The sequence below is a fragment of the Pleuronectes platessa genome, chromosome 21, assembly GCF_947347685.1.
Source record: "Pleuronectes platessa chromosome 21, fPlePla1.1, whole genome shotgun sequence".
Taxonomy (NCBI): Eukaryota; Metazoa; Chordata; class Actinopteri; order Pleuronectiformes; family Pleuronectidae; genus Pleuronectes; species Pleuronectes platessa.
In genome coordinates, this window is record NC_070646.1 from 8,705,404 (window position 1) to 8,730,251 (window position 24,848).

A 24,848-nucleotide genomic window follows, 5' to 3' on the forward strand; every position below is an offset into this window, starting at 1 on the left:
GACAACCACAGCCGATCAATTTAAATAAACACAAACAGCTAATTCTGACATTTGTTTAATAGCTGGTGTTTAAACCGGGACGTTTCTACAACGGCAGATTTTAAATGTGACAAAGACACAAGAGATAATGTTTGAGCCATCTACCAATCAATCAATCACTATAGACAGTGCTTATTAATACATACGGCTCCATATTGATGGCACAGTTCTAATTTTAGCTTCTGGTTTTGTTTTCTTGTCACAAGTTAGAGACGAAGATTGGTGGGAATAGTTTTGACCTATTTCTTTGTGTTTGGAATAACTAGTGTGATCACTTTAGCAGCATCTTTGGCAGCAAACCCCCGGTGGCACACAAACAATACTTCAATACAACGCTCAGCCATGTCAACCCCCTGCACGACCACAAACCAAGCATGTAGTTAGTGATGCAACCTCAATCATTACAACACCCACAATGTCTGAATCAGCCTGAGCAGCAGTCGGAGATTAAATGGTATCACAACATATCTGTTGAGGCGTCGTAGATTTAGTATTTTTTGCGGGATCTTAGAATAAAGGATAGTCTGGTTTGTTGTTGTTACTGCAGCCTGAAGGAAAGAGGTCAAACTGGGATCATAGAATCATCTGAGCGTGACTAACCATCCATTCATTATCATACCGCTTAGCCTTTAAAGGTCGTTGGGGGTGGAGCCTTTGTGGAGACTCGTGCTACACTCCGGACAGGTTGCCAGGGCAAACATACAGACACAAACAACCATTTAGTCCCCCATTCAAATTAGAGCCTGCAACTACCTGGAGGGAACCCACGCAAACACAGGGAGAAAAAGCAAACTCCATACAGATCTTGAGGTAACCAGTAGCTACCTTGGCTTCAAGCTGCCTGGTGATATCTGGCAAATATGACATAGTGATATTTCAAGTGTTGTTCTATTGGTAATGTTTTTTGTCCATATTGAACCAAAGTTATGTTGTTGACATTGGATGGAGGGAGCAAATTGACCAAATAAAAACATAGCAACTGTAAAATCTTGTTATCAATGGCAATGTCTGAGTATTTGTCTTCTGGAGCAGTTTCAACAAGAGTTTGTTCAGTCATTGTCATTTGGATCGTGGTGCAAATAATAAAGTCTTGAGTTTTTTGCACACTTTTATTGTGAGATCAAATTAAGTGTACCTACAAAATCAACAACAGCCTGATGATGTGGCTGTTTTTGAAAAATAAAATAAACTGAAACTTCCTCAGTCAGAGGGTGCTCAGTGTAAACTGTTGCAATAAGAATTTATTCATATAACAGTCAAGCTTCTTAACACACAAAGCAGCCGCTGTTTTACAATATGTCCTCAATGGTGCTAGTGAATGTACTTGTGCTTGGGACAAGTGGACTGATGAGATTACTTTATGCCGTGCGTCACAGGCCCATGAACCTATTTATTGTTTTTACTTAGGCTGTATAACGGTATAATTAGAGCTGATCTACAGGTCAAGGAAGCTCACGTTTCCCTACAGGCACATCAAATTAAATCTGAATGACACAATCACAGTCCTTTCTCTCATCAAAGACACACACCAAGAAAAAAAAAAAAAACACACACACACACATGTGAGCACATACAGTCCGAGAACAATAAGGGGGCTAAGGGGGCATTTTCTTTCAGAATAAATATTAGGGTTTTAATGTTTTGTCAAATGACTATACTTTCACTTTGAACATATGTGAACACAATCTACTTTGGGAAATAATAACAACTAGTCACCAAAGCAGCCTTGAATCTGAGAGTGAGAGAAAATGCAGATGTTAATGTGTAATGACAGATTTTTCTGCCACCCACTTTACTCTCTCAGATTGAGTTCCACTTCTCGTCTCTGCAGGGCGCCACTGTTCCGGAAGGGAGGCCTTTCCAAAGCCAGAGAGCATTTAGGGTTGTTGCCCATCACATACAACATGTGACAGATGAGAGGGAAATCTGTGATCAGGACGTTGCAGCTGTTATCTGCTGTGCTGCCCGAGTCGGGAGGGATCTTATCCATTCAGGAAACTGAGCCAGTGATTTATGAAAGGACCGGTCAGCTGACACTGATGAACAGATGCTGCATTAGGAGCAACATCACCAGCATTATGATGCCACAGCGCTCATGAATCAAGGTCCGCCTGTGACTAAACTTTATGTGTGAGAGGAGCAGGACGGCATTTTTTTTTTTTTTGCCAAGAAAAGGTTAAAAACTGTTTTTAATAGATGAAGACTGAAGAAGACTAGAATAACAATGTGGCTGGTGTAATGTCTGACATGTAGGGCACTTCAATGTGAAGAGGAAATGGTTAATAGTGTAGTTAAATGATAGAAATCCAACAACCCAAATTTTGCCTAAAAAGTAAACTAAGGAGTTAACTTGGCCACACCTCAACCACACCTCCAACCACCTGTCGAGCTCACATGCACTGGCTCAACCTATCACACACTTTCTTTCTCTCAGTTTTCTCCACCTACCTTTTCTCTTCCCTTCATTCATTCAGCCCACTGGAATGATGCCTGGAGGCAATATGCAATCAACCAATTTCCATTGAGATCTTTAAATGAAGAACTATTTGTTTCTCAATCGTCTGTGATATTACACTTAATTATCGGGTTTTGGTTTGTTGGACGGACATAATAATAAACTGTTTGACTGGAACTATGTTTAGTTTCATCTGATTGCTTTTTTTTAAAGACTAATAATTTAGAGAAGGAGTTGATTTTTTGTGTTGACATTTTATAGACCAAAAGCTAAATTGAGAAAATAATCAGTGGTTTAAATCCCTGAAATGATCTTTAGTTACAGTCAGAGGTCGAAGCAAAACCTTATTTGACAGAGAAAGAACCAGTCGTGCAGATTTTAACCTTTTTATTTAGAAAAATAAATAAAAACACAAAACATTTTGTACAAAGAAAACAAAATCATCATGAAACCATCACTTCATTAAAGCAAAATTTACATTGTATATATCTATACTGTATACATATACATATTATATTAATTTGTGTTTTTTCATAATGCCCACATTTTTACAATTTGTACATTCACTGATGGAGACTGGAGGACAAATGAGCAACAGTAGAAACGCTTACAACTAAGATTTGTAATATCTTTGATTAAATTGTCATTTGACAAACACAAATATGTCTGTGCGTGTCAGATTTGTTTCCACGTGTGAACGGTGGTTACAATCATAGTCAATGATTAGTTACAGTACAGGAATGTGTAGTTACATTACTGAGTTCACTTCTCTGGTGCGGACACACTCACCCTAACACACTCATGCTCACGCAGTAGTGGCTTGAAGGACTGTGGTGTCGTGACCTGATCTGTGGAAGTCTGTTTCACCATGCAGGACTGGAAAAATCACTGTTGAAGAGCCGCAGGGAAAACAACATGTATCCTCTGGTGACCTGTTGAGTGTATTTGGGTCGGATTACCCGGATTAGGAAGGTGCACATCTCACATTAAAGTAGCATTAAGTGGGTTGTTGACCACTAGGGGGCAGAAAGACTGAGCGCTCCCTCTCTCCGAGCCACATACATTTGTTTGTTAGTACATCACATAAAAACTACTCAACTGATTCACATAACATTTTGTGAAGGGGTGTGACATGACCCAAGGTGCAAATTCAGTCATTTTTTTCATTTCCTTTCACATTGCGAGGTAGGGCGCGTTGCAACATTTTACATCAATCGAACTGAGCTTTTCGAAAGATGTCTGAGAAGAATTTTTCAACAAATATACACATAATAAAGAGAATCTACATGAGTGGGATGCCTGAATAACACAATCTATCAACTGTTAATTTGTCCACAAGTATTTTCACTGGGCTTTTCCACAAATATTCAGTTCCTTAAAGAAAAGTATCGGTCTGCATTGTTAGATGCATATTAAAATATAAAGTTTTAAAATGGCTCAAAAGCGGTGGTTAAAAATGATTTCAGAATTTCTGAAGTTTCCAGTTGTCCTCAAAAAACATTCTGTTAATCTATGGGAAGATAACGAAGACATATATTTTACTTTCAGGAGAAAATGTTGGACAGTGTCTTGTCCGTAGTGAATAAATATAATTTGGTTTCTTCAACTCATCCATCAAAATAAAAATCAAAATAAAACCCATCCCTAGAGATGAAACTTACCCACAGTGTTCATTAAGGCTAACTTGTTGCCTCCAGCTTAGAAATAAACCATCTTCAACCATCATAATATGTCGGAAAAAAACAAAACACATAAATCTATGCAAATACGGACCCACATATTGACATTTACAGGGCGTTCAGGCACACTCTGTAAAAATAATTAAAGAGAACATGCTCTGGTTTTATGCCATAAGTAGCAAAAACAGCAGAAAAGTCCCATGATGGGAAAATATTGTTTCACAAACACTCTCACACAATCAATTACACACTCCCATTGCACTTTTGTCCAACTGTTCATTGCAATACTGTCGTCTCCAGCCGGGCTACGTCAAGAGGCTCATTGGCGGCCGGGCTGTAGGCTTTGTTCAGTTTGGTGTTGCCATGAAAACCTGGGGGACTGTGCAGTATAGACGGGCTGGATATAGAGGTGACGATGACCGATGATGTTGTTTTACAGGAGTTCCTTGGCCCCGGCGCCGCCATCACGTTATCCAGCTGTGCAGGCAGAGGGAGAGAGAGAGAGAGGTGTTCAGGTACTGTTACTGAGACAGATGAGTGGATGGTTAGAGGTTTGACGTGAGGAGGTTGAGGGAGAGAATGAAGTTTTATCAAGTTTTGCAGTGAGTCGGATCAGTGCAGCGCAAGACGTGAAACAGATGCAGCCGATCAAAGGCATTGACTGGTTGGATTGATGAATAACCTTTCCACAGTTCTCTTGATGGAGTGAGACTCTATTACTCAGTTCAACCGCTCATCCACCTCCACCTCCACCTCCACCCTCAGGATGATAAGCTCCGCACTGAAGGAGCAAATATTATCGTTTATAGGATAATTAATTTTGTAAAGCGAAATTAAGCAACAATGGCTAACCCTTAAACGTTGTGGGTCAGGAGGAACCCATCAAATTCAGTGGATTGGGATTCAGGAGTCACTTTCATTAACACTGCAAGTTTGCGCATATTTCTTGACATTATTGATTTTCCGGAGAATATTTCATGGATCGTCTTGTCTTGTGTGTGCATTTTGGTGCAGCATGATATAGTTTAAGGGGATGTGGGGCCTTCGCAGGAGTATTTTTTCTTATTCATCCTCTTTATGTTAAAGGGTTTTATTGTGTATTCTTGCCGAGAGCCTCATGAGAGAATCAATACCGCCCTCATATCTGTCCATGAAGGCACAGTTATCTGCTGATTACCTCATCTTAGCAGTACCAGTACTTGGCGCTTTTGTCATGAGGAAGTTGTCGCGTCGATCCCTCCACACTATTGTATTGATGTTGGATTATTACAGAGGAGCTATCACAATCACCCGGTCGCAGAAGCAGGATTGGATGTGAAAGTAAGAGCGGAGGATGTCGAAGCTGCTAAGCTTTAGATTTTCTGGTTTGATTAATATTGATGTCAGAGCAGCAGCACAAGAATAAATCAGGACAGGATGAAGAACACTGATGATTGGATTCAACCTGAATGAACACTGGACGTACTGAAGAGACATGCCAACCATTTCAAAGTACTTCACACGTATTTAAAGTTAATACATAAGAGTGGTATTGCCAAATATGACACAGCGATTTGCGAACCAGAGACCTGGTTTTAATGAGATCCTTTGTATGTTATAATAATTAGTCACATATCAAATTATCGTATTTAAATACACACATATTATATTATGTTATATACAATCATTTATCTTCACAGCATAGATTTATAAAATAAATCTGATATTTTTAAGGGTAATACTTTTGTGAGTAGTGACTATTTGCTGTTACTTTGATTTTTTCATGGGATTTGTCAATTTCCTTGATTCACAAAAATTCTACATCTACTGCACAGAGCAGGAGGCAGACGTTGGTGTCCTCTTACAGTAGCAGGCAGATGACTGGTTGGCTGCAGACTGATGTCCGACATGGAGAAGTCCTCAGGCTCTGTCAGAGTCTGAACAGTATGCACATAAACACAGTTATTTAGTGTTGGTCGTTCTCAAAAGATGTTCTGTTGTATTCAGGCCTTTAGGTCACACGCTTACTAAGTAAAGAGTGATTCAAATTGGGATGTGACCATGGACAAAGGAATATTTCTCTTGAAAAGCACGTTATGTTGTTTTTCCTTCATTTCGGAAGACAGTTAGTGTCAGTTGGTTTGTTGAGAGTCACATGAGAAGATCAATATTACTCTTAGTATATCGGGTAAACACAAAGAAGGAGACAAGACACTACTAGCCTTATCTAGCATAAACAGTGGAAACAGTGAATGACAGGGGCGGATCCAGAGGCAGGGAATGGGGGGGGCACTGGCCCCACCTGAAAACTGTTTGGCCCCAGAATTGCCCCTATAAAAACAAATAATCATATACTAAAATAAACATTAAGGTATTGATCCTCTCATCTAACAGTTTCTTTAAATCTAAATGTACATTTAATCATAAGTTCCCTCAGACATAACATAGAGGTTAAAATATGAACTTCAGCTGAAAAGTAAAATATAATTTCTGTTTTAAAGAAAAATCTGAAAATTAGTCGAAATTAATACCAAATGGACTGAAACTTTATAGTGTAGTAACAGTAATAAACTAATCACATTGGGAAATAGATATAAGTGAAAGTACATTTTGTATAATTTCTGGATCAAAGTGACATTGTTTGTATGAATACAAGGAGGTAAACTGTGATTGCAGTGTATAAGTGTATTATAAATATATCCTCTGCTCTGTAAAGAGATGGAAGCAGATGGAGGTCAGAGACTTCTAGAGAATCTGCCGTCTTCGTCTGCCAACAAGTGCAGCACATTCAATGTTGGTTCATTCCATGCAATCTGTGGTTTAAATCCGAAACTCCCAGATTACTGGATTAGTTTTTGGACCCTCTGTAATGGAGTCCTCAATGAACCTGACCTGCGTGGCAATGCGCTTGTATGAGTGTGTCTGCATATGTGTGTACATGTGGAACGTGAAATAAGATGATTACAGAGAGACGGAAATGCTCCAAATAGGGTGACCTCTGACTTGGTTTAACATCGTGATGGTTTTTATAGGAATCGTCCTCCACACAAACCATGTTGAAAATTCAAAAATTGTGTTTGACGTTACAAGAATCCTCACATGGTGTAGCCTGCAGCACTTCCTTTCCCTGTTTATCAGTCACTGTTTTAACAAGACTATAATTTATTATATCAAACCGCTGATTTGGCAGTGAAGACAAAGGTGATCATTCAAGTCAAACATTTGGGGTCATTGGATTTGCCTGGCACACACCAAGGAAAGGAGTCTGGGCCTGCATCCTTCAGAGGCTGCATTTAAGACTCAGCTGTCCCATTTCTTCCTTAATGGCTCAGAACAGCCGATCCTAGGGTTTATTGCATTCCGGTAATAAAGCTGAAAAGCTGCCTAAATTGCAGAAAAAGCAGCCAATCGAAGTTGCTATGAGGGAGGGAGCATAACTAAGACTTTGAGTTATGAATGGCTCTTGCTTGAAAAGGAATATCAAACCATGCTGTAAGGCTTCAAGAACTGTGAACAGGGAGACCAGCTCCTCAGGTCAAGGTGTAAATGAATCTGAAGATGGAATTATAGGTGGTGTCTTGAGTGCATCTCGGGATGCATTTCTCTGTCCAAATATGGTCAAGCCCGAAGACAAACTAAATAGGCCCAGCCCAAACCCGAATCTGACCAGATTACTTAATGTAAGCTGTATTTAATTTCTGTTCACAGATGGTTATTCCTTGTTTTCACTGACTACCGACATGTTAAGCCAACACGACTGACCCAAACCCGAATATAATTTAAATACGTTTATCTAAACCTGGCCCCTCTCTGGGTTTGTATCCACACTCTGGTGGTGTTCCAGACCACTTTTCTTCATAGATGTTTGAAACACGTGGCTTCCTACAATCCTCTTTGAAACCACTTGTCTCTGTCCATAGACATACACATGCATCACTGTCCTCAAAGTCATTAAGGGACTGTGCTGTACCGACATAAGTTACGTGCAATGGCTCGAAGTTTCCGGCTACTGAATAGTTGATGTGTAAAATGTAATTATAGGGCTACACCGTCAAAAGTGGAAACCCATGGGACTCCTAAGACAGGAGAATTTGTCAAGAGTGAAGACAACATTAAGGAAGTTCAAGAAAGACTCTGTAATCACAGAAAGACATAGAATCATTGTTACGAGGGCCCTAATCGACGTGACCTCACATAGCTACTCCTCATGAGAAACCAAATATAAAGAGGACGTCCATTGGCTTTAACAGGACACCAAAACAACATGGCATCACTTCTCGTGGTCAGGAGGGGGGGGATTTAGATTGGCCTGGACATAATGATAAAACAGAATCAGAGCCCCCCAATCAAAAACATAGGAAAGCTATGGTGAGAACATTTACACTGAGCCTTAATTCTCAGTCTGACGACACAAACAGCATTTACGTTAGAAATGTATGACTTTCAGTTTAATACAAGTCTATATCAAAGATTTATACGTGAATGTTTGCATAAGCCAGGAATCTGTACTCACAGTGATCTGTGAGAGGTGACATATGGCTGGGTCGGTGGGGTTGTGGGCGGCCGTTCTCTCAAACACTCCCGCGCTGTGACCTCTCACCTTTAACCTCTGGCTCGCATGGCGCACCTGTTTGACATCAGCGGACAACTGACGAGTGACCGTCGTCCGAGAGGAGCAGTCGTCCTCCGTGTCTGAGAAACGGGCCTGAGACAACACACGTACAGAGAAGAAATCACACACACACACACACACACACACACACACACACACACACACACACACACACTGAAATCAGCAACTCGGTTTTCAAATCATTTGTCATGGGAAGTGTAAGACAGACACATACCATATTAGATATGAAGAACACTCACTGATTCGCTGTCGGACTGGGAGGAGTGGCGGGCCTTGCTGGGAGCTTTGCCCTCTGACTGGCTAGTCAGGGTTGAGCGGCGGGTGGACAGGAAGCTGCTGCTTAGACGGTCCCTGCCAGTAATGCATAGTAACGCCCCCAGGTAGGGGATGTACCTGCCGAGAGCTGACCTGGCAGAGGGAGAGGCCGAGAGTGGGGAATGAATTCACACCGATGATCACATCAATTAGACGATAGTGGACTGGATGTTGAGCTAAATAAGCCAAATTTCGACTTTTAAGTAGAATCCAAAAAAGAGTAATTCAATTCTGTAAGCACAGATGCAAACTGTCCACAAGAACCACAAGAAGCGTGACTGGTCATTATTGGTTTCTTATGTCTGTATCTTTCTGATCTCCCTTACGAATTCCTTCATTAACTTCAACTAGCCCAGAACTGTGCCGCTGGCATCAATTCCAGAACCTCCTCCATTAATCCCATTACTCCTGTCCTTCAGAAGCTTCATTGGAGACAGCAACACCAAGAATTCAACGCAAACTCAAACCATTTTTTTTTTTTATATGTACAAGCATGTTTCAACCCTGTGGGAAAAACAGATTATCAACAAATAAAACTTTACTGAGCTTCTTCAATATCAGCCTCCTGTTTGTGATTTATATAAAAGCTTCTTTTTTTTTCCACAATCAACATTTTTTCCCTAATCAATTTTAATGTCTTATAGTTTTTTCTTTATACATCTTGGTTATTTTTTGTCACTTTCACACTCAAAAGTACAATGTAGTATAGTAAAGTAATTGTTTGGTGTTCATTTTATTATATCAATGCTGTAAAATGGCATTGGCAATACCCTACTTTATTATGCTTTTGAAAATAAAGGGATCTTGAAATTAAATTAAAGTCAGCAGGTTTGAGTCTGCACTAATAGCGTGTGAAATGAAACCCAACACGTGTGTGCGTGTGAGCGTCCTACCTGTATTTTGGATGTGTAATAGCGTAAATAATGGGGTTGTGGATGGCAGATGCTTTGGCGATCACAGCAGGAACAGAGTTCATGTAGGGAGTCAACATGTCAGCGTACCTGAGAGAGAGAGAGGGGAGAGCAGAGCAGGGACGGAGGTTGATGAGAGGAAGAAAAATGAGAGGAGGAAATTAAACATATTCATGTGACAAGAGCAGCGGTGGGTGCCTTGCCTTGTGCAAGATTACCAGAGAAGGAGTGGAATGCACATTCATGCACACATTCATCATTGGTTTTGTGTTTTTCTCTAAAGATCCCATAAGATGTGCGCATACAGGAACACAATATTTTGAAAATGTGTAAAATGTCAGACACTCAATAAGATGTGTGGGTGTGAAGACAGTCGATAAAATTGTTTATAAATGTACTAACGATCCTATCAATAAAAATGACTTTTCACTGGTTTACAAATTATGTCTTGACTCCAAAACTCTGCTTCCAAAAGACAGTCATTAAGTCAAAATAGACATCGGTGAATAAATAAAGTAAACATGCAATACAGACAAATGTAAGGTAATGTAAAAATATAAAAAACGGAATAAAAACTACTATATACGGTGTGAGGATACACACAGTGAAATGGATTGCCAGAAGCCACTGGCTTTCACAGACAGAATTGAACATTGCTTTGTTGAGGGTCATAAGCTGCAGGAAGGAACGACATGTGACACCTCTCCTTCTGAGACTGGATCGGTCTATCACTGGGAGCTGATCCTTTTCTGGATGAGAGGAATCACAGGTCGTTCCTTCCTGCAGCTTATAACCCTTGAGTGTCAGCACTACTTTATAATAAAATTATAAGTACACACACACATACACACCTACCCAGCGAATGCAGTAAGGGCCACACAGGAGTAAGGGGCCCAGGAGATGACAAACAGCAGGATGACGATGAGCGCAATCTTCGCCATCTTCCATTCGGTCTTCATCTTGTTGAGCCTCTTCGCTGAGTCTCTATTTCCCACACCGTTGATCTTTTCTAACGCTCTATCAAACACAGACATGACAATATGAAAAGTGAATTTTAAAGGAATTTTTCCATTGATATATTTTCCCTAAAAAGTAGTTTACTATTAATTACTATTTACTATTCATTTTATAAATCGAGTTCTTTGATTTAGCATTGCATACAATGTTATCATCCCCTAGTGCACACTGCCAGCATCACCTCACCAGGCAGTATTCGTGTTCAGGTGGACAGAGACATCCGTTGAAATCGATAAAAAAAGGCCAGACACGTCGTTAATCAACAAGACACCAGTATCAACTCACGCACACAAATGTCTCACTCACCTATGTCTCCATCACGGCATTGGGGAGTGCTGGTAATTCAAGGCTCAACACATAAGTCGTATAGGAGCATGACCTTACATAAGCAGCGGGTGTGTGTTCAGGTACTGACCGTGTTGTGTGTCGGATGGCCCTGAAGATGCAGAAGTAGCAGAAGATGATAATGGAGAGCGGGATGAAGAAGACGAAGGTGAAGAGCAGCATCGTGTAGGAGCGGACAGAAGGGGTGAACGTCATGTAGTCCCAGGAGCAGGACGTCATCAAACCCTCCGGGACATAGGCACCTGTGAAAGAACAAAAGTACTTCAGTACGCTGTGAAGTTTGAGAATTCTTATTTTTTATGTCTGTTTCTCTATTTTACTATGTCCTGTTTCTCACCATCTGAAAGACATTGAAATGTTTTCTTTTTTAATATGGACCCATCTGTCTTAACAGCTGTCCTCCAATAGTAGCGTCTGCTTAGAATGACCTGACAGAGCTGAATTGGACACTGTACTGTATCGACAGTGCAAATATTAAGCTTGAAGAAAGTAGTCCCAAACATAATCCTGTGTACATAACTTGGATGATGTATTTTGAAGTTTATAGTCTTGGTAATGCTATTTTGAGGTCCATAAGTACCTACAGATTCTTGCTTGACTAAAAAGGATGTTATTAAAATTCATGTTCTATGTATCTATTCTAGAATATTTAATACCAGCAGTCAAGCTTGGGCTTTAATAATTGGGACCTAAGTGGCAAAGTGCAAAATCCATCTGAGGAAGTGGCTGGAGCTCCCGCTGGCTGTTTCTGCTGTGGATATTATCACTCATGGTGTTTGGTATGCACACCACATGTCTTTTCTTTATGGGAGCGCATCGACCATCTCACACATATGAAAACACAAAACAACACACTGTCTCCACTTTAACATTATAGAAGACATCTAGCCCTATGTTTATACTCAACAAACACAATGATTTTTGAAATTTCATATAGCAGCAGGGTTTGAAAAAAAATAAAAAATAACAACAACACTGTTATTTCTCCCTTTTCCAGACACGGAAGGAAGCCATAAGTGACTTTGATTGCATGTTTGTGTTAAGTGGTTGTTGAGGTAGCAGCTCTGAAGCCTGCGGGAATTGCTGGTGGAAAACAGCCACTCAAGCAGAGCAGATGCAGGTAGGAGGAATTTCGACAAGTAGTTCCTGATTGAATACACTATTCAATATGTTCAACCTTCTAAGCTTGTGATCATGGACAAACTGAAAACATAAGATTAACTTGACTATGCACAAGGAAATTATTATATTTATATGATATATTAGTATGAAGTTATTATATTATTTGAATAAAACACAGAGACATACTCTTCACAATGTCGGAACAATGTTCACTAGGAAATCATAGTAATCCACACATTTTGAAGCGTACAAAGCATATGCAATGAATACGCTCATACATATTTATATTTATTTGTAATTGTGCCTATTTATGGACAGTGAGTTTGGCATCTTGGGGTCAGATTTTAATTGATTTGATTCCAAATTGCTTTTGGAGTGCCCCAGGGCTCTGCACTTGGCCCATTTACTATTCTCTTTCTACAAGCTGCCATTCAGTGATGAACACTTATGCAGTTGACACTTTCATATGCGTGGGAATCTTCTCTCTAGTTTCAAATACTGACAGTGTTTGCTGAACTCATAGGTCCCTTTATAATTAAAGTCCTGTCCAAACAAGAGTCTGAGTCTTTGACAATGAGGAGTTCCTGTTACAGAGTTTCAACCAATCAGGTAATTCCCATTTGGGAGCACACATTACATGGGAAACCTGAAAAGCTTAGACTCACTAACCTCTTCAAATGCTGCAAGGCTGCTATAATGTCAGCTACATGTGAGCATGAGGTGATTGGAGTTCTGTTAGCAGATTTTATATTAAATGTATTTGGCACGTTGAGAAAGGGCAAAGTGACATTGATAGTAGCACACCTTTCAGCAGGAAGTTGAGAGGGTGACACACAAAAAAACATTCAGAGAAGTATGACAGAGCTGAACAAATGAAATCCCTCAGAGGCTTCACACTACTCAATAAAGACTCGGTTTCCATGTGTCTGACTGTAATTGTACTCACTCCAGCCAAAGAAGGGGGGGAGGCTCCAGCCCATGGAGTAGACCCAGGCAACAGCCAAGATGCTAAGGGCTTTCCTGCGAGACATCATCCCCAGAGATGCCAGAGGCCTGGTGATCACCACATACCGGTCCAGCGCAATCACCATCAGTGTCATCATACTGCAGATACCAAACAGCGCTCCGCAGAAGGCATACAACTCACAAGCTGTAGAAGGAGGAAGGAAGAAGCAGTGTGGTAGGAAATGGAAGCCATTGTAACACAGATTATCTCATTATAGGTTACACCTGTCGACACTTAATGATGCCTCCAAGTTTTTATCTAATGTCACCAACGGGTCTATTTTTGCACTTGTGGCTTCTGTTGCCATCACCTGTATTTGGATGCTCACACACTAGCATTAGATTGGCATGTTGACATGGTAGATGTACGGCATCTATAATTACTGTCATCTCAGAGTTGAATTTCTATGATTGAAAACAAATCAGGCTTGATTGCATTCTTGGCTTTGGCACACAGTGATTTACAGTTAAAGCCCATTTGAATTGAAAAAGAAAAAGGGAGTAGGTGAGGAAAAAGAGAAGGAAAAAATGGGACCGTAAACAGGTAGGGAGGATGGGGAGGCAATAAATAGGAGAGTTTTGCCAAAAGGGAGGAAGACAGAGGGAATGGAAAAGGGGGGATAATTAATAGGAGGGAATGGAATGGAAATTAAGTAATTAAAGAGGGAAAGGAGACCAAGGGGAAGTATGGGATGCGGCTTCAAGTGAAATATATCAAAAAAGTAATAGATTGATGAATGGTAGAGAGCAAACGAATATGTGTGTTAACAGGAGGTAGGATGGGCAAAGTGTGGAATCCACAAACAGCATGCAGTGTTCATGTTTAATACATATTCAATACATGTTGAACATATAGTAATGACGCAATTACGTGCTTGGCATGGTTTTGATTCAGATGGTACATTGACTTCTAAAATGTCTCTTTTCATCCCATAATGTAGAGTGATGTTCTCGATAGAGTCTATTATTATGCTATGCTAAATGTATCCATAATGTATGAACAAATCAGACACAGACACACTGTCTAAATGCAAACATTCAATCTTCACTTTACGTGCCGTTGTCCCTCGGGCCCCTGAGTGTATGATTACCATCGACCTGTCACACATCATGGAGCAAGACGACATTTTGTGTGGCTTCATGAAGAAACTCAAACAAACACAACTCCGGCAATTAAATATTCATCACAATGACTTTGTGTGTGTCGTCCTGAGTGGCTGCGTGTGTGTGTGTGTGTGTGTGTGTTTGTGTGTGCGTGTGTGTGTGTTTGTGTGTGCCTCTTTTTAAAGTTACCGAACCTAATCATGTTCCCTGGAGATGCAGAAGAATAATGTGAAGCGCTGGGGCATTTTTTGTTGTGACATCCAAGTTCAATGCATCGTGGTCAGGTTGAGATCTTGAGTACATGTGAAGATATCATACATAGAAAGGTTCCTTCATGAAGTCCTGGGATGAATTGTGTTTCTGTTCTTCTGAGCGTGTGTGTGTGTGTGTGTGTGTGTGTGTGTGTGTGTGTGTGTGTTTGTAACTTAATTGAACTGTAGGTCACACTCATAAGGGAAGGGCAGCTATTCAGGTCTCAGTAGAATTCAAAGTGTGCGTGAAGTGTGCGTGAAATAAATGTTGATGACATCTGCGCGTGCAGGCACATGTGATTGTATGAACTATCATGACTCTGTCTTTAGGATGGTGCATTTGATTAGATGTGCAGCATTTGCTCCTAAAACACAAGTGCAAAATGGACGTGTTACCTTTCTTCCCAAAGATCCATCGCTTGTGCATGCTGGTGAGGAAGAAGACGGGCGTCTGGGTGAAACACATGAGGAAGTCTGTGACTGCCAGGTTAATGATAAAGATGTTGGATGGTGTCCGCAAGTTCCGGCTCCTGCACACACACGCGCACACACACAAACACAAACACAGCGGGTGAAATAGTGTCATTATTGTTCATGATCATTACCTTTAGAAAAAGTCTCCTGAAGGATACTAAAACCACAGTACCTGCAGAAAGCATAGATGACCAGGAAGTTTCCCAGCATGCCTGTGATGCCCACAGCCAGGATGACAACACCAATGGTGTAGTGAGCATGGTTTGGGACGTCTACTGTCGGAAACACGAGGCTTGGAACTATGGAGCCCTAGCAAAAATAAAACAAAGATCAATTAATCATGAAGCAAGGCAAGTGAGGAATTGATAACAGTTTAATTTAAAAGAAAAATACCACAGAACCCATAGTCATTTGATCGCTTGGAGCCTGAATGATTTTGGAAAAGTCATTGGTTATGGTTTCGGATGGAAATTAAATGGACAAATGGAAAATTGAAAAAAAGTGGCAAATACATTTTTGTATCCATGATAATCAACAGACGATTCAATTAAATTTAAATCTTAAAGGGAGAAAAGGAACTGGATGTTGAAAAAATGAACAAAGCCAAACCATCTTATTTACACATGAAATGAATAAATTAAAATGATGAATACCCATTGTTAAAGGCAAAAGGTCATTGAGTGGGAGGAAAAGGAAAAAGACCATACAATTTATATCTTAATAATACTTTTCCTTTTAAAAAACCATCATACAACCTATAATTTAATTTTCCTTTTTCATAACATGTCCGTAATTTAAGCTTTTGGTTTCAAGTATTTATGTTAAGCTTTTCTATTCTCCCATTTCAGAATTTACCATTTCACATGAGCATTTCACTTTGGATTTGCTATTTCACAATATCAACTTGTCTTTTCATTACTTCCTTTACGTTTTTTACCTTTCATGATGGGCACATTATCACACATTCTAATTTTAACTCTGGGTGAAGCAACGTGGAGAGGAAAGAAGATATTTTCAAATCAATTTTACAATTCACCCTGCATGTTTTCTGCCATTAACAGGGCTGCAGATGACAGACAAAGCCACAGTGAATTGATTCATGATATGTATATTATATGGTGTATGTACATCTAAAGGTTGTACTTACTTACAGCAAGTACAAGTACTCTCTGCAAGTGTTAGATTAAGCCTTGGAATGAGAGAAAATCCACTTCTTCTGGAGGCCACCCTGAATAATCTTTTAACACCATAAATACACAATGTTTAACTAATAATCCATTGATCTACGGATTTTCAGTAGAACAATCAGGAAGACAATATTTGATTTGAAGTTTGAATTTGAAGATTATAGGTGACTTGCGGTGGCTAGTACATCAGTACTCATTAACCTAACCCTAACCCCATCCTATATAAAGGGTTAGGGTTAGGGTTAGGGTTAGGGTTAGGGTTAGGGTTAGAGCTGAAAGAAGATAAACATTGTATTCATGCTTTATGCTCCCGTCCCTTTCTTTTTTTGAAGGTCATCAAGAGATCAACATCTATTGACCTCTGTCAGCAAACAAAGAACTTCTACAAGGTCCCTGATACAGCTTTCACTGCCTCACAGTAACTGTCACTGACAAGGTCTTGAAAAGTCAATTATTTAAGAAAACTGTAAAATGAGATCCTCACCATGAAGCAGAGGTTGAAGATTGATTTATATTCTTCACTCACAGAGAGTTGACAAAATGTCACGGTGGAAAATTGCTAAGTTATGAATACGCTACATCCTTTCACTGTGCAAGTACATCCCAGAGAGCTCAGAGTATTCTTCTTAATTGTCCTAATAGATAAATTTGCCCCCACAGTGAAGGATCACTTATGGTTTCTTGCTGTTTTCAGACAAGAGCATCAGAAAATGTCACGACAATTTGGTTCGGACTTTCTCTGAACTTTGTCTTTCACAACAGGAACGTTTCCGGCACAGTCAAGCCGTGGGTGGCGTCTGGGTATAGCATGCAGGAGGGTGGTATGACATATAAATTCTGCTGCAGGAATCACATCTCGTCAGCCCATATCACCAAAAGCTCTTGAATCTTGTTGTCTTTGTTGACGTCTTTGTCGGCGTCTTCTACGTAATTGACACCTCATTTTCATCCTGTGATATTTGTATTATGCAGAGTTCTGTGTATGTCTGAGAACAGCCTCAGAGTAGAATAAAAGAAAGAGCATTGAGCTATCAGGGTCCTCTCCAATGGAACCAGTTCCCAGTTTGGGTTCAGGGGGTATAGGCCAAGACAGCTGGGGGAACTCTCTGCCAGAGTTTGTCGTAAGTTCCAGTGTGAGCATCCAGGTGTCACTGCTCATATTGAGCAGTGGGCCAACGAAGGAGGTGGAGAAAAGACTTAAGAGGAGGTAACCTTGTATGGATATCAACAATCCATGTTTTAAATGGGAATAGCTTTTGCAAATGTTTTTGAATCCATCGAGGATACACAGTGTGTTGATATGAGTGTGCATTATAGCCTTGTTTCTCAGAAAATTTACTGATGTGGCTTTAAGGGCACGTTCCCTAAAAACTATTAAAGAATAATACATCCAAAATAAGACAAGGTAAGTCCTTCTGAATCGATAGGAAAATATTTTTTGTGTCAAGGAAAACACGTTCACTTTACAGCAGCATTGTGTTTCTGAGAAGCTGCTGCATCTCAGAATGACTCCAGAGGATTCGTGTCAGAAATCCTTGCTCACTCCTCTGCATTCAATCTTTTCCTTTTGTATCCTACTGTGTTTCTTTCAAACACACACACACACGCACAATAATACACCCACACACATCTCTTATACTTCTGCCTTTCAGAGGACTCCCGTTGACAGACTGCACTCCCCAGCCTCTTACCCTTACGCATTACTCAATGCCAAACCTCACCCTAACCCTTAACCTTATATCTAAGTCTTAATCCTCACTAAATATGTGTCAGAAAGGAAAAACAAACAAATCCACACTCTCCCACAACGTCCTCCAAAGATTTAAAACTCAACCTGGTCCTCACAATGTCCACCAAACAAGCTCAATGCCTGCATGCTCAATCTTCCTTAGCCGCCATCCCAGTGCTCAAATAGATGACACACACACGTCCTTGCATTAATCCTGCTGTTGAAATCCAAAGCGTACATGTCTGACATCTGTCGCAGCAGTCCTACATTATTCCTGCCGATTCACAAGCTCCCGTCAGTGAAATGAGGTTATTTCAATAGTACAGTGAGAAGTGATGGAATGGTTATGTAAGCAAATGAGTGAAATGGTCATGGGGATGATTTGCTGAAAGAGGGGAATGACGTGTGGAACGTAAACGCACGTAGGTCCAGGCGGACGCTGTCATCGGTGATGGTGGTTGATCAAACTCGGGGTCTTCCTCGCTCCTTTGATTCATTTGTCCTCCAGTCGTTTTTCTCTTTTCTCTCCTTGCTGGATCTCTGTCTTACAATAATTCAACCCTGATCCCTGTTTATTCCCTCCTTCACGTCTGTTCCTTAAATCTCTCAATGACTCCTTTCCCTCCTCCTGCTTCCTGTCATCTCGTCTGTCTCCTGGCTTGAGCAGCCTTGGGCCAGATTACTGGCGATCCCACGGCAAGGTGGAAGGAGACACACTGACAGCAGCTAAAAGTCTCCTCAATGTGTAGTGCAGTGGAATGTAATGCATTGAGTCATCTCCACCTATTTCCCTGTGAGTAATTCATGGATTTCTATGAAAAACATCGCACATTATTAAAGAATTGATATAAAGTGCAGCTTGATTGAAAGGGGACTGGGACAAAGTAAGGCCTCGCGGAGGTACGTGCTCCACTGAGTTGTAAGAGCCTTTGATTATAGGCCACATATCACACGAGTCTGCAACAGCCTTGGAAAGAACATGTGGTGACAGCATCATTAAATATCAGTGCAATGGTTTATTTACAGTAAAGAAGTGTATTTTCCTTATAAACAGGTCTGTTATCAGAATCAGTTGCCACTCAAATATCGTGTTGCTTAATTAGACTCATTGTGACTCAGTGGCTGAGCAGTTGCAGTAAAGGGCTGGAGATGGTATTTCAGTACCAGGAGCTCTATTCTAGTTGGCAGGTTCGCAGGTGTCCACGAATGTCTAACAACCACACAGGCAGTTTGACCGGACACCTCTGACAAAGGTATTTCTGTTCTCTGTCTCATTTCATGGCTCTTTGCCCTTTAATACAGTCATGAAATATGATTTATATTATGTATGATGCCTGACTTAAATACATTGTGTCTCAGTTGAAGCCTCTCATAATGATAAATTGATAATGAGTTTTTGCTTATTTAGATTATGTTGTCAAATAACACACACACACACACACACACACACACACACACACACACACACACACACACACACACACACACACACACAGACAAACACTCAGTCTCTGCCTTGCACTGTTTTACTTATTGAAATGTCCTTAAATACATACAAAATTACACAAGCAATCACAGAAACATGATTTGTATTCCACAGATGCTCCCCTGCACAGTTGTGTGTTCACACGAACACACCTACACTAATATATTCACAAATTGGACACACATTTTTTATAATTTACCTGCAGGATTGTAGATGAGATCGAGGCTTAAGTGAGACAGTGGAGGGGAATCAAGAGCTTGGGAGTGAAACACAGAAAACCTGGAAAGTTAGGAAGGAAAACCACACTCATTCTGCAGTAGAAGATCCCGTCTGTCTCAGCAGAAGCTGCCCATTAGGGACCGTTTTAGTATCAGCTTTCCCTGCACTCCCACCATAAGGTCCAGACCACAAAAGCTTGGGAGACTGAAGCCTGGAGGTCCGCACTTCAAAGTCAGCATCCAAACTCAACAATTCACACTTGTTGAACTACATTTGCCATTTAGCGGTTAACCCATGTGTTTCTCGGTGTGCCTTTAACACGGCTGTTACTCTCTCGTACCAGGCACACTGTGTTTCCCTGGACTCCTGGGGGCGAAGTTAAAGCAGCCTGTGTATATTTTACACTTTTTCTTTTACTGGCAGTGCAGAGGTGGATACATCGCCACACATCTGTAAAACAAATTCCCCCGAGGCTGTGCGTAATCTTATCCCACTCTCAGACAAAGAGGCAGAGAGATGGAGTCTGATTCATCCTTTACCCTTGCTCATAAAAGCATTTTGCAGGTGAACACCTGCTTAGACTTTCCAGGAGCCAGAAAGTGGGATAACATTGGAATCAACGCCGTTTGGTGCAACACTCGAAAGTCTGAAATGTTGCAGGAAGATTTACAGGGGATAAATTACGTGGAGTCATCAAAAGAGATAATTATGAGCAAAAAAGCGACGGAAATACATGACTGACACAGTTGCGCATTATCACCAGGCGCGGCGCGTCCCATTGGGCAAGTCGGGCAGTTGCCCAGGGCCTCGGCCACCAGGGGGCCTCGTCGTATTTATGATTTTTTTCTTTATTTTTCAAATAAATCACTCCTCATGTCCTCCTTCATTCAATATGAACCCAATAGCAAGACAGGCTTCATCGTACTTTCTTTTCAACTTGGTTTTTGAACACTGTGTCTTGTTTGTCACTGACCGGCTGCTTAACAGGAACGAGCTCTGATCTCACTCTGCGTCTCTGATCGAATGTGAGAGGGCGGAGCCTGTGTGTGTGTGATGTCTATGTTTATTTTCCAGTCCTGGAAAAGTGCTTGAAAAAAATCCCAAACGTTTTGGAGAAGTCATGGAGATTTGTTATATTCATATTTTCATGTCGTTCATTTACGCTGAGTTTTAATTAATTCAAATGTTTTTAAAAGAAATACGCTCAAAATATAAGCAGGCCTACTATCTCATACTGATTGAAATGTTCGGTGGGGAAGCAGGTGAGATAATGCACTACGCCAGGGAAGTGTAGATTTAACCATGCTTGGCTACAAATGGAAAAGTACATGCCATATGTTACAACAGACGTCAATCAAACTATTGTCTCACTCATTTGTGTAATTCAAGGTTTACTTATATGCTTTGAAATTCTCATTGTTATTTTAAATACTAAATTTAGTCTCTTTTGCATGTATACAGTGAGATCTCACAAAATGTTTGGTCATGGAAAGTTGGTTTAAAGATATTGAAAGTCATGGAAAAGTCATGGAAATCCATGGGTTAAAAATGTGTATGAACCCTGTGTATTATACATCAGGAGGTGTTTTGTAAGTCAGTGCTAAAAATGAATCATTACTGATGTTGTAACTAAATTAGTTAACTTTATCAGGGCAGGAGCTGAATCACAGACAGTTTGTTGCACTTTTGGAGGAGCATGAGACTGAACATGGGGACATAGGCTACCACACAGCTGTCAGATGGCTCAGTCTGGACAAAGTGCTTAAAACAGTATGGGACATGAGAGCAGAGATTCAAGAGTTTTGTGAAAAGAAAGGCAAGGACAGCCCAGAGCTCTCAGATGCAGACTGGATGGAAGATGAGGTAAACAGAGAGTTTAATTCTGCGTGGACAGATTAATTTGCTTTCACTGCCAATGATGCAACGATGCAGGTGTATGACAATTCACCATACATTGTCATACACCTGTATGCTTGATATGTGGCGAGGAATTAGCAAGCAATAAGAAATGTCATGTTGAAAGACATTTCCAGAGCGAGCACACAGCATCTGCTGAAAAGTACCAAGCTGGAGATGAGCAAAAAAGCAGAGTTCTGTGTTTCATTTAATTCAAAGTAGGCCTACACATGTAGTATGTTCTCCTCTTCATAAGAGTTTGGTGTTTTCCTTTTTTATAACAGGTTAAAATAGCAGTTAAACAGTTTTTTTATTGTCGTTCTATAATTCAATAAATGCAACAAACTATAGTTTTTATATATATTGTATAACTATATGTATAACTTTATAACCTGTGTTATCAAATATTTGTTTGGCTCCAGGCAGATTTAATTTGGGGGAAGAGGGGGCAAAATGGCTCTTTCGATAGTAAAGGTTGACTACCCCTGGGTTAGTATGACACAAACACTAACTCACTCACTCACATGTCTCCCTTTCTCACACACACTCACACAGACAAGTCTCCATTTCACACACACTTATTTAATCACTTTCTCTCTCTTTCTCTTTCTCTCTCACACACATACACACGCACATAGTCAAAATAGATGTTTTTTTTTGGGGGGGGGGGGGGGGGGGGGGGGGGCCCTCAAAATTGTTCTTTGCCCAGGGCCTCCAATTAGCCAGAACCGCCCCTGATTATCACCCTAAACATCTGTGTTTTAGGAGCATTTTCTCCATGAATACGCGCTGAGGAAACACCAGAGGATCGAGTCGGTGCTGAATGAACGGAGCGCAGGGGATGCTGCCGTGACTCATTCATTCATGAAGTTAACATCTCCTCCACACCTCCCTCGTGCTGAACTGTTCAGGTTTTATTAAACGATGTGGCGAGTGTATGAAAAAACAGAAGCAAAGTACCGTAGTTGATTCTCCTTTTTTTTGCCAGATGTTGGCACCACTGGATCGAGTCCTCCCGTGTTTACGCATCGCTGCGGCGCACAGACCCGCTCCGGTAAGGGGCATTCCCCCCAGCCACCACAATAAACCAAACAACATCAACAATGCAAAAGAGGAGGACGAAGAACTAGATCAATATACTCACAGTTGTGGCGACTGGGGACAGCTCCATGAGCCGCTGCGGACTGATGGAGCTGATGTTCCAGGGGGCCCGGGTGGTCGGGTCCGGTGTGGGGATCCCCGGTCCAATCAGGAGCCTAGAATCCATCACCAGTCCACGGTGGTTTTTGAAAAAAGGGGGTCCGGTGCGCGAGAGGTGAACGTGAGAGGTGCAGGAGGAGTCCAAGTGGCCAGTTGTTACCGCCTCCCCGCGCTCACACCCCACTCTGTAAGGGATCAAATGGTTCAATAGCAGCTATGGATGGGAGGGAAGGAAGGGCTTTCTCTCTCTCTCTCTCTCTCTCTCTCTCTCTCTCTCTCTCTCTCTCTCTCTCTCTCTCTCCTGTCTCGTCCAATCGCTGCTCTGGGGATGCCTCTGAGTGAGTCAGTAGGTCTCTCTTTCTGAAATGCATGGGAAAAAAGGACACATTTTTCTTTTAGGAAACCAATGGACCAGTGCCTTTGCCCATATCAGGGCCAATTTCTACATTCTAGGTTCCCTTCCTAAAGTTGTCTTCTCTGCAGATAGGTCAAACATTACTAGGACTGCATAGTAAAGAAGATTCCTCATAAGACGGGTTCACCTATATGTAAGGTAGCCTCTATCATCCATGAAGCTACACGACAACGTATTATCCATTGTCTTCTTTGAATTAGCGGAAAACCCCATTTTCAGTTTCCACTTCCTCTTTATTTACACAAAGAAAGGTAAAATCTAAATCTATTGTGTTGCATAGAGCTGACTGTGTGTTAACAGTGCATAGATAAGCTTTGGGTTTGAGTCCTACAGGGGGGCAAAGGGTCAGTGGAAGATAAGAATATAGACAAAAGATTGGAGGGAGGTATTAATAGAAACAGGAAGACTCGAAGGGAAGTTCTGGCGTTTTTCAACCAGTCGTCTTCTCGTAGTCATGTCCATGGTATCTGTGGGTGATGGTAACTTTGTTATTGTCCAAGTTAGCAGACGGGGCTTCTGAAAGAAGGTTCATGTCATTTGAGGTAGCTCTTATCACACTTATGTTCAATTATATGTTTGGTTAGTTATTTGATGTAAAAAAAAATGGCCGCTTTCATATACTGGATATTTTGGCTTCATTGCAGGATAATTGGATTCTGTGTCAGACTTTGGAGCAAGCTGATACTTAGGAATGTGGGAAATTTGGCAGAGGTATGTGCTCCACTTGTACTCTACTAGTTTGTGTGCACCAGATTAATGTATGTGCAGTTTACACCCACTCCTTTAACCTCTTTGGTGTCTAACTCTCTCTTGAGTAAAGTATCTTGCTGGTGGGCAGGTAGAGATTTTTCACTGAAAACAGCTGTCTGCTGCAGATAGAAGGATGCTCAGGGAGTTCATACCTCTGCCAAGACTAATGTCCTTTCTCGCCAGATTAAAGAAAGTGAAAAAAGAAAATCCTGGTTTCTTCATTGAGTCTGGCCCCACCCCTCCTCAAAATTTCATGGAAATCAATTAGGTAGGTTTTGAGTAATCATCCTGAAAGAGAGATGGATAGAAACAGAAACAGATTGAATTTTAAGATATTTTATTGCTTCTATAAAAAAATAAAAATGTTTCAATTCTTTCAATCAAAGTAAGGTTTCATTTATTACAGTGCGACAGAGACTCAGACAGCACCGATCAAAGGTGATCTCATTTGTCCATAACTTCTTTCTCCATCTCATTATTTCTAGAGAGGGTACACTGAGGTAGCTGAGTTCTACAGAGGAAGAGGGAGAGCACCAGGAGCCATCCCAGGAACATGTGTACATGCGATGCTAACTGCTCCTTGGTGAACAATAAAATGGGCCTTTAATCTCCACTGATCCAAGATGGCATTTACCCA

At 40.9% G+C, this 24,848-nt stretch overlaps 1 protein-coding gene across 1 annotated transcript; it reads right to left on the minus strand.

Moving 5' to 3' along the window:
- Positions 1-4,449: 4,449 nt before the first annotated feature.
- LOC128426821 (melanopsin-A-like) lies at positions 4,450-23,113 on the minus strand. The gene is made up of 11 exons (XM_053413869.1): positions 22,991-23,113; positions 15,502-15,638; positions 15,252-15,385; positions 13,442-13,645; positions 11,444-11,615; positions 10,867-11,028; positions 9,994-10,101; positions 9,025-9,193; positions 8,666-8,857; positions 6,018-6,089; positions 4,450-4,650 (listed from the first exon to the last, which is right to left on the minus strand). Exons 1-11 carry the CDS (start codon positions 23,111-23,113, stop codon positions 4,450-4,452), a joined length of 1,674 nt encoding a protein of 557 aa, XP_053269844.1.
- Between the last annotated feature and the right edge of the window lie 1,735 nt (positions 23,114-24,848).

Bases quoted from the DNA above. Each gene is read 5' to 3' on its own strand.
- LOC128426821 (XM_053413869.1), bottom strand. From the start codon at position 23,113: ATGGATTCTAGGCTCCTGATTGGACCGGGGATCCCCACACCGGACCCG. The intron at 15,639-22,990 runs GTGAGTATATTG...TATTTTTGCTAG, and splicing joins TGTCCCCAGTCGCCACAACT to GGCTCCATAGTTCCAAGCCT. The intron at 10,102-10,866 runs GTAGGTGTGTAT...TCTCTCTCTCAG, and splicing joins GCCCTTACTGCATTCGCTGG to GTACGCTGACATGTTGACTC.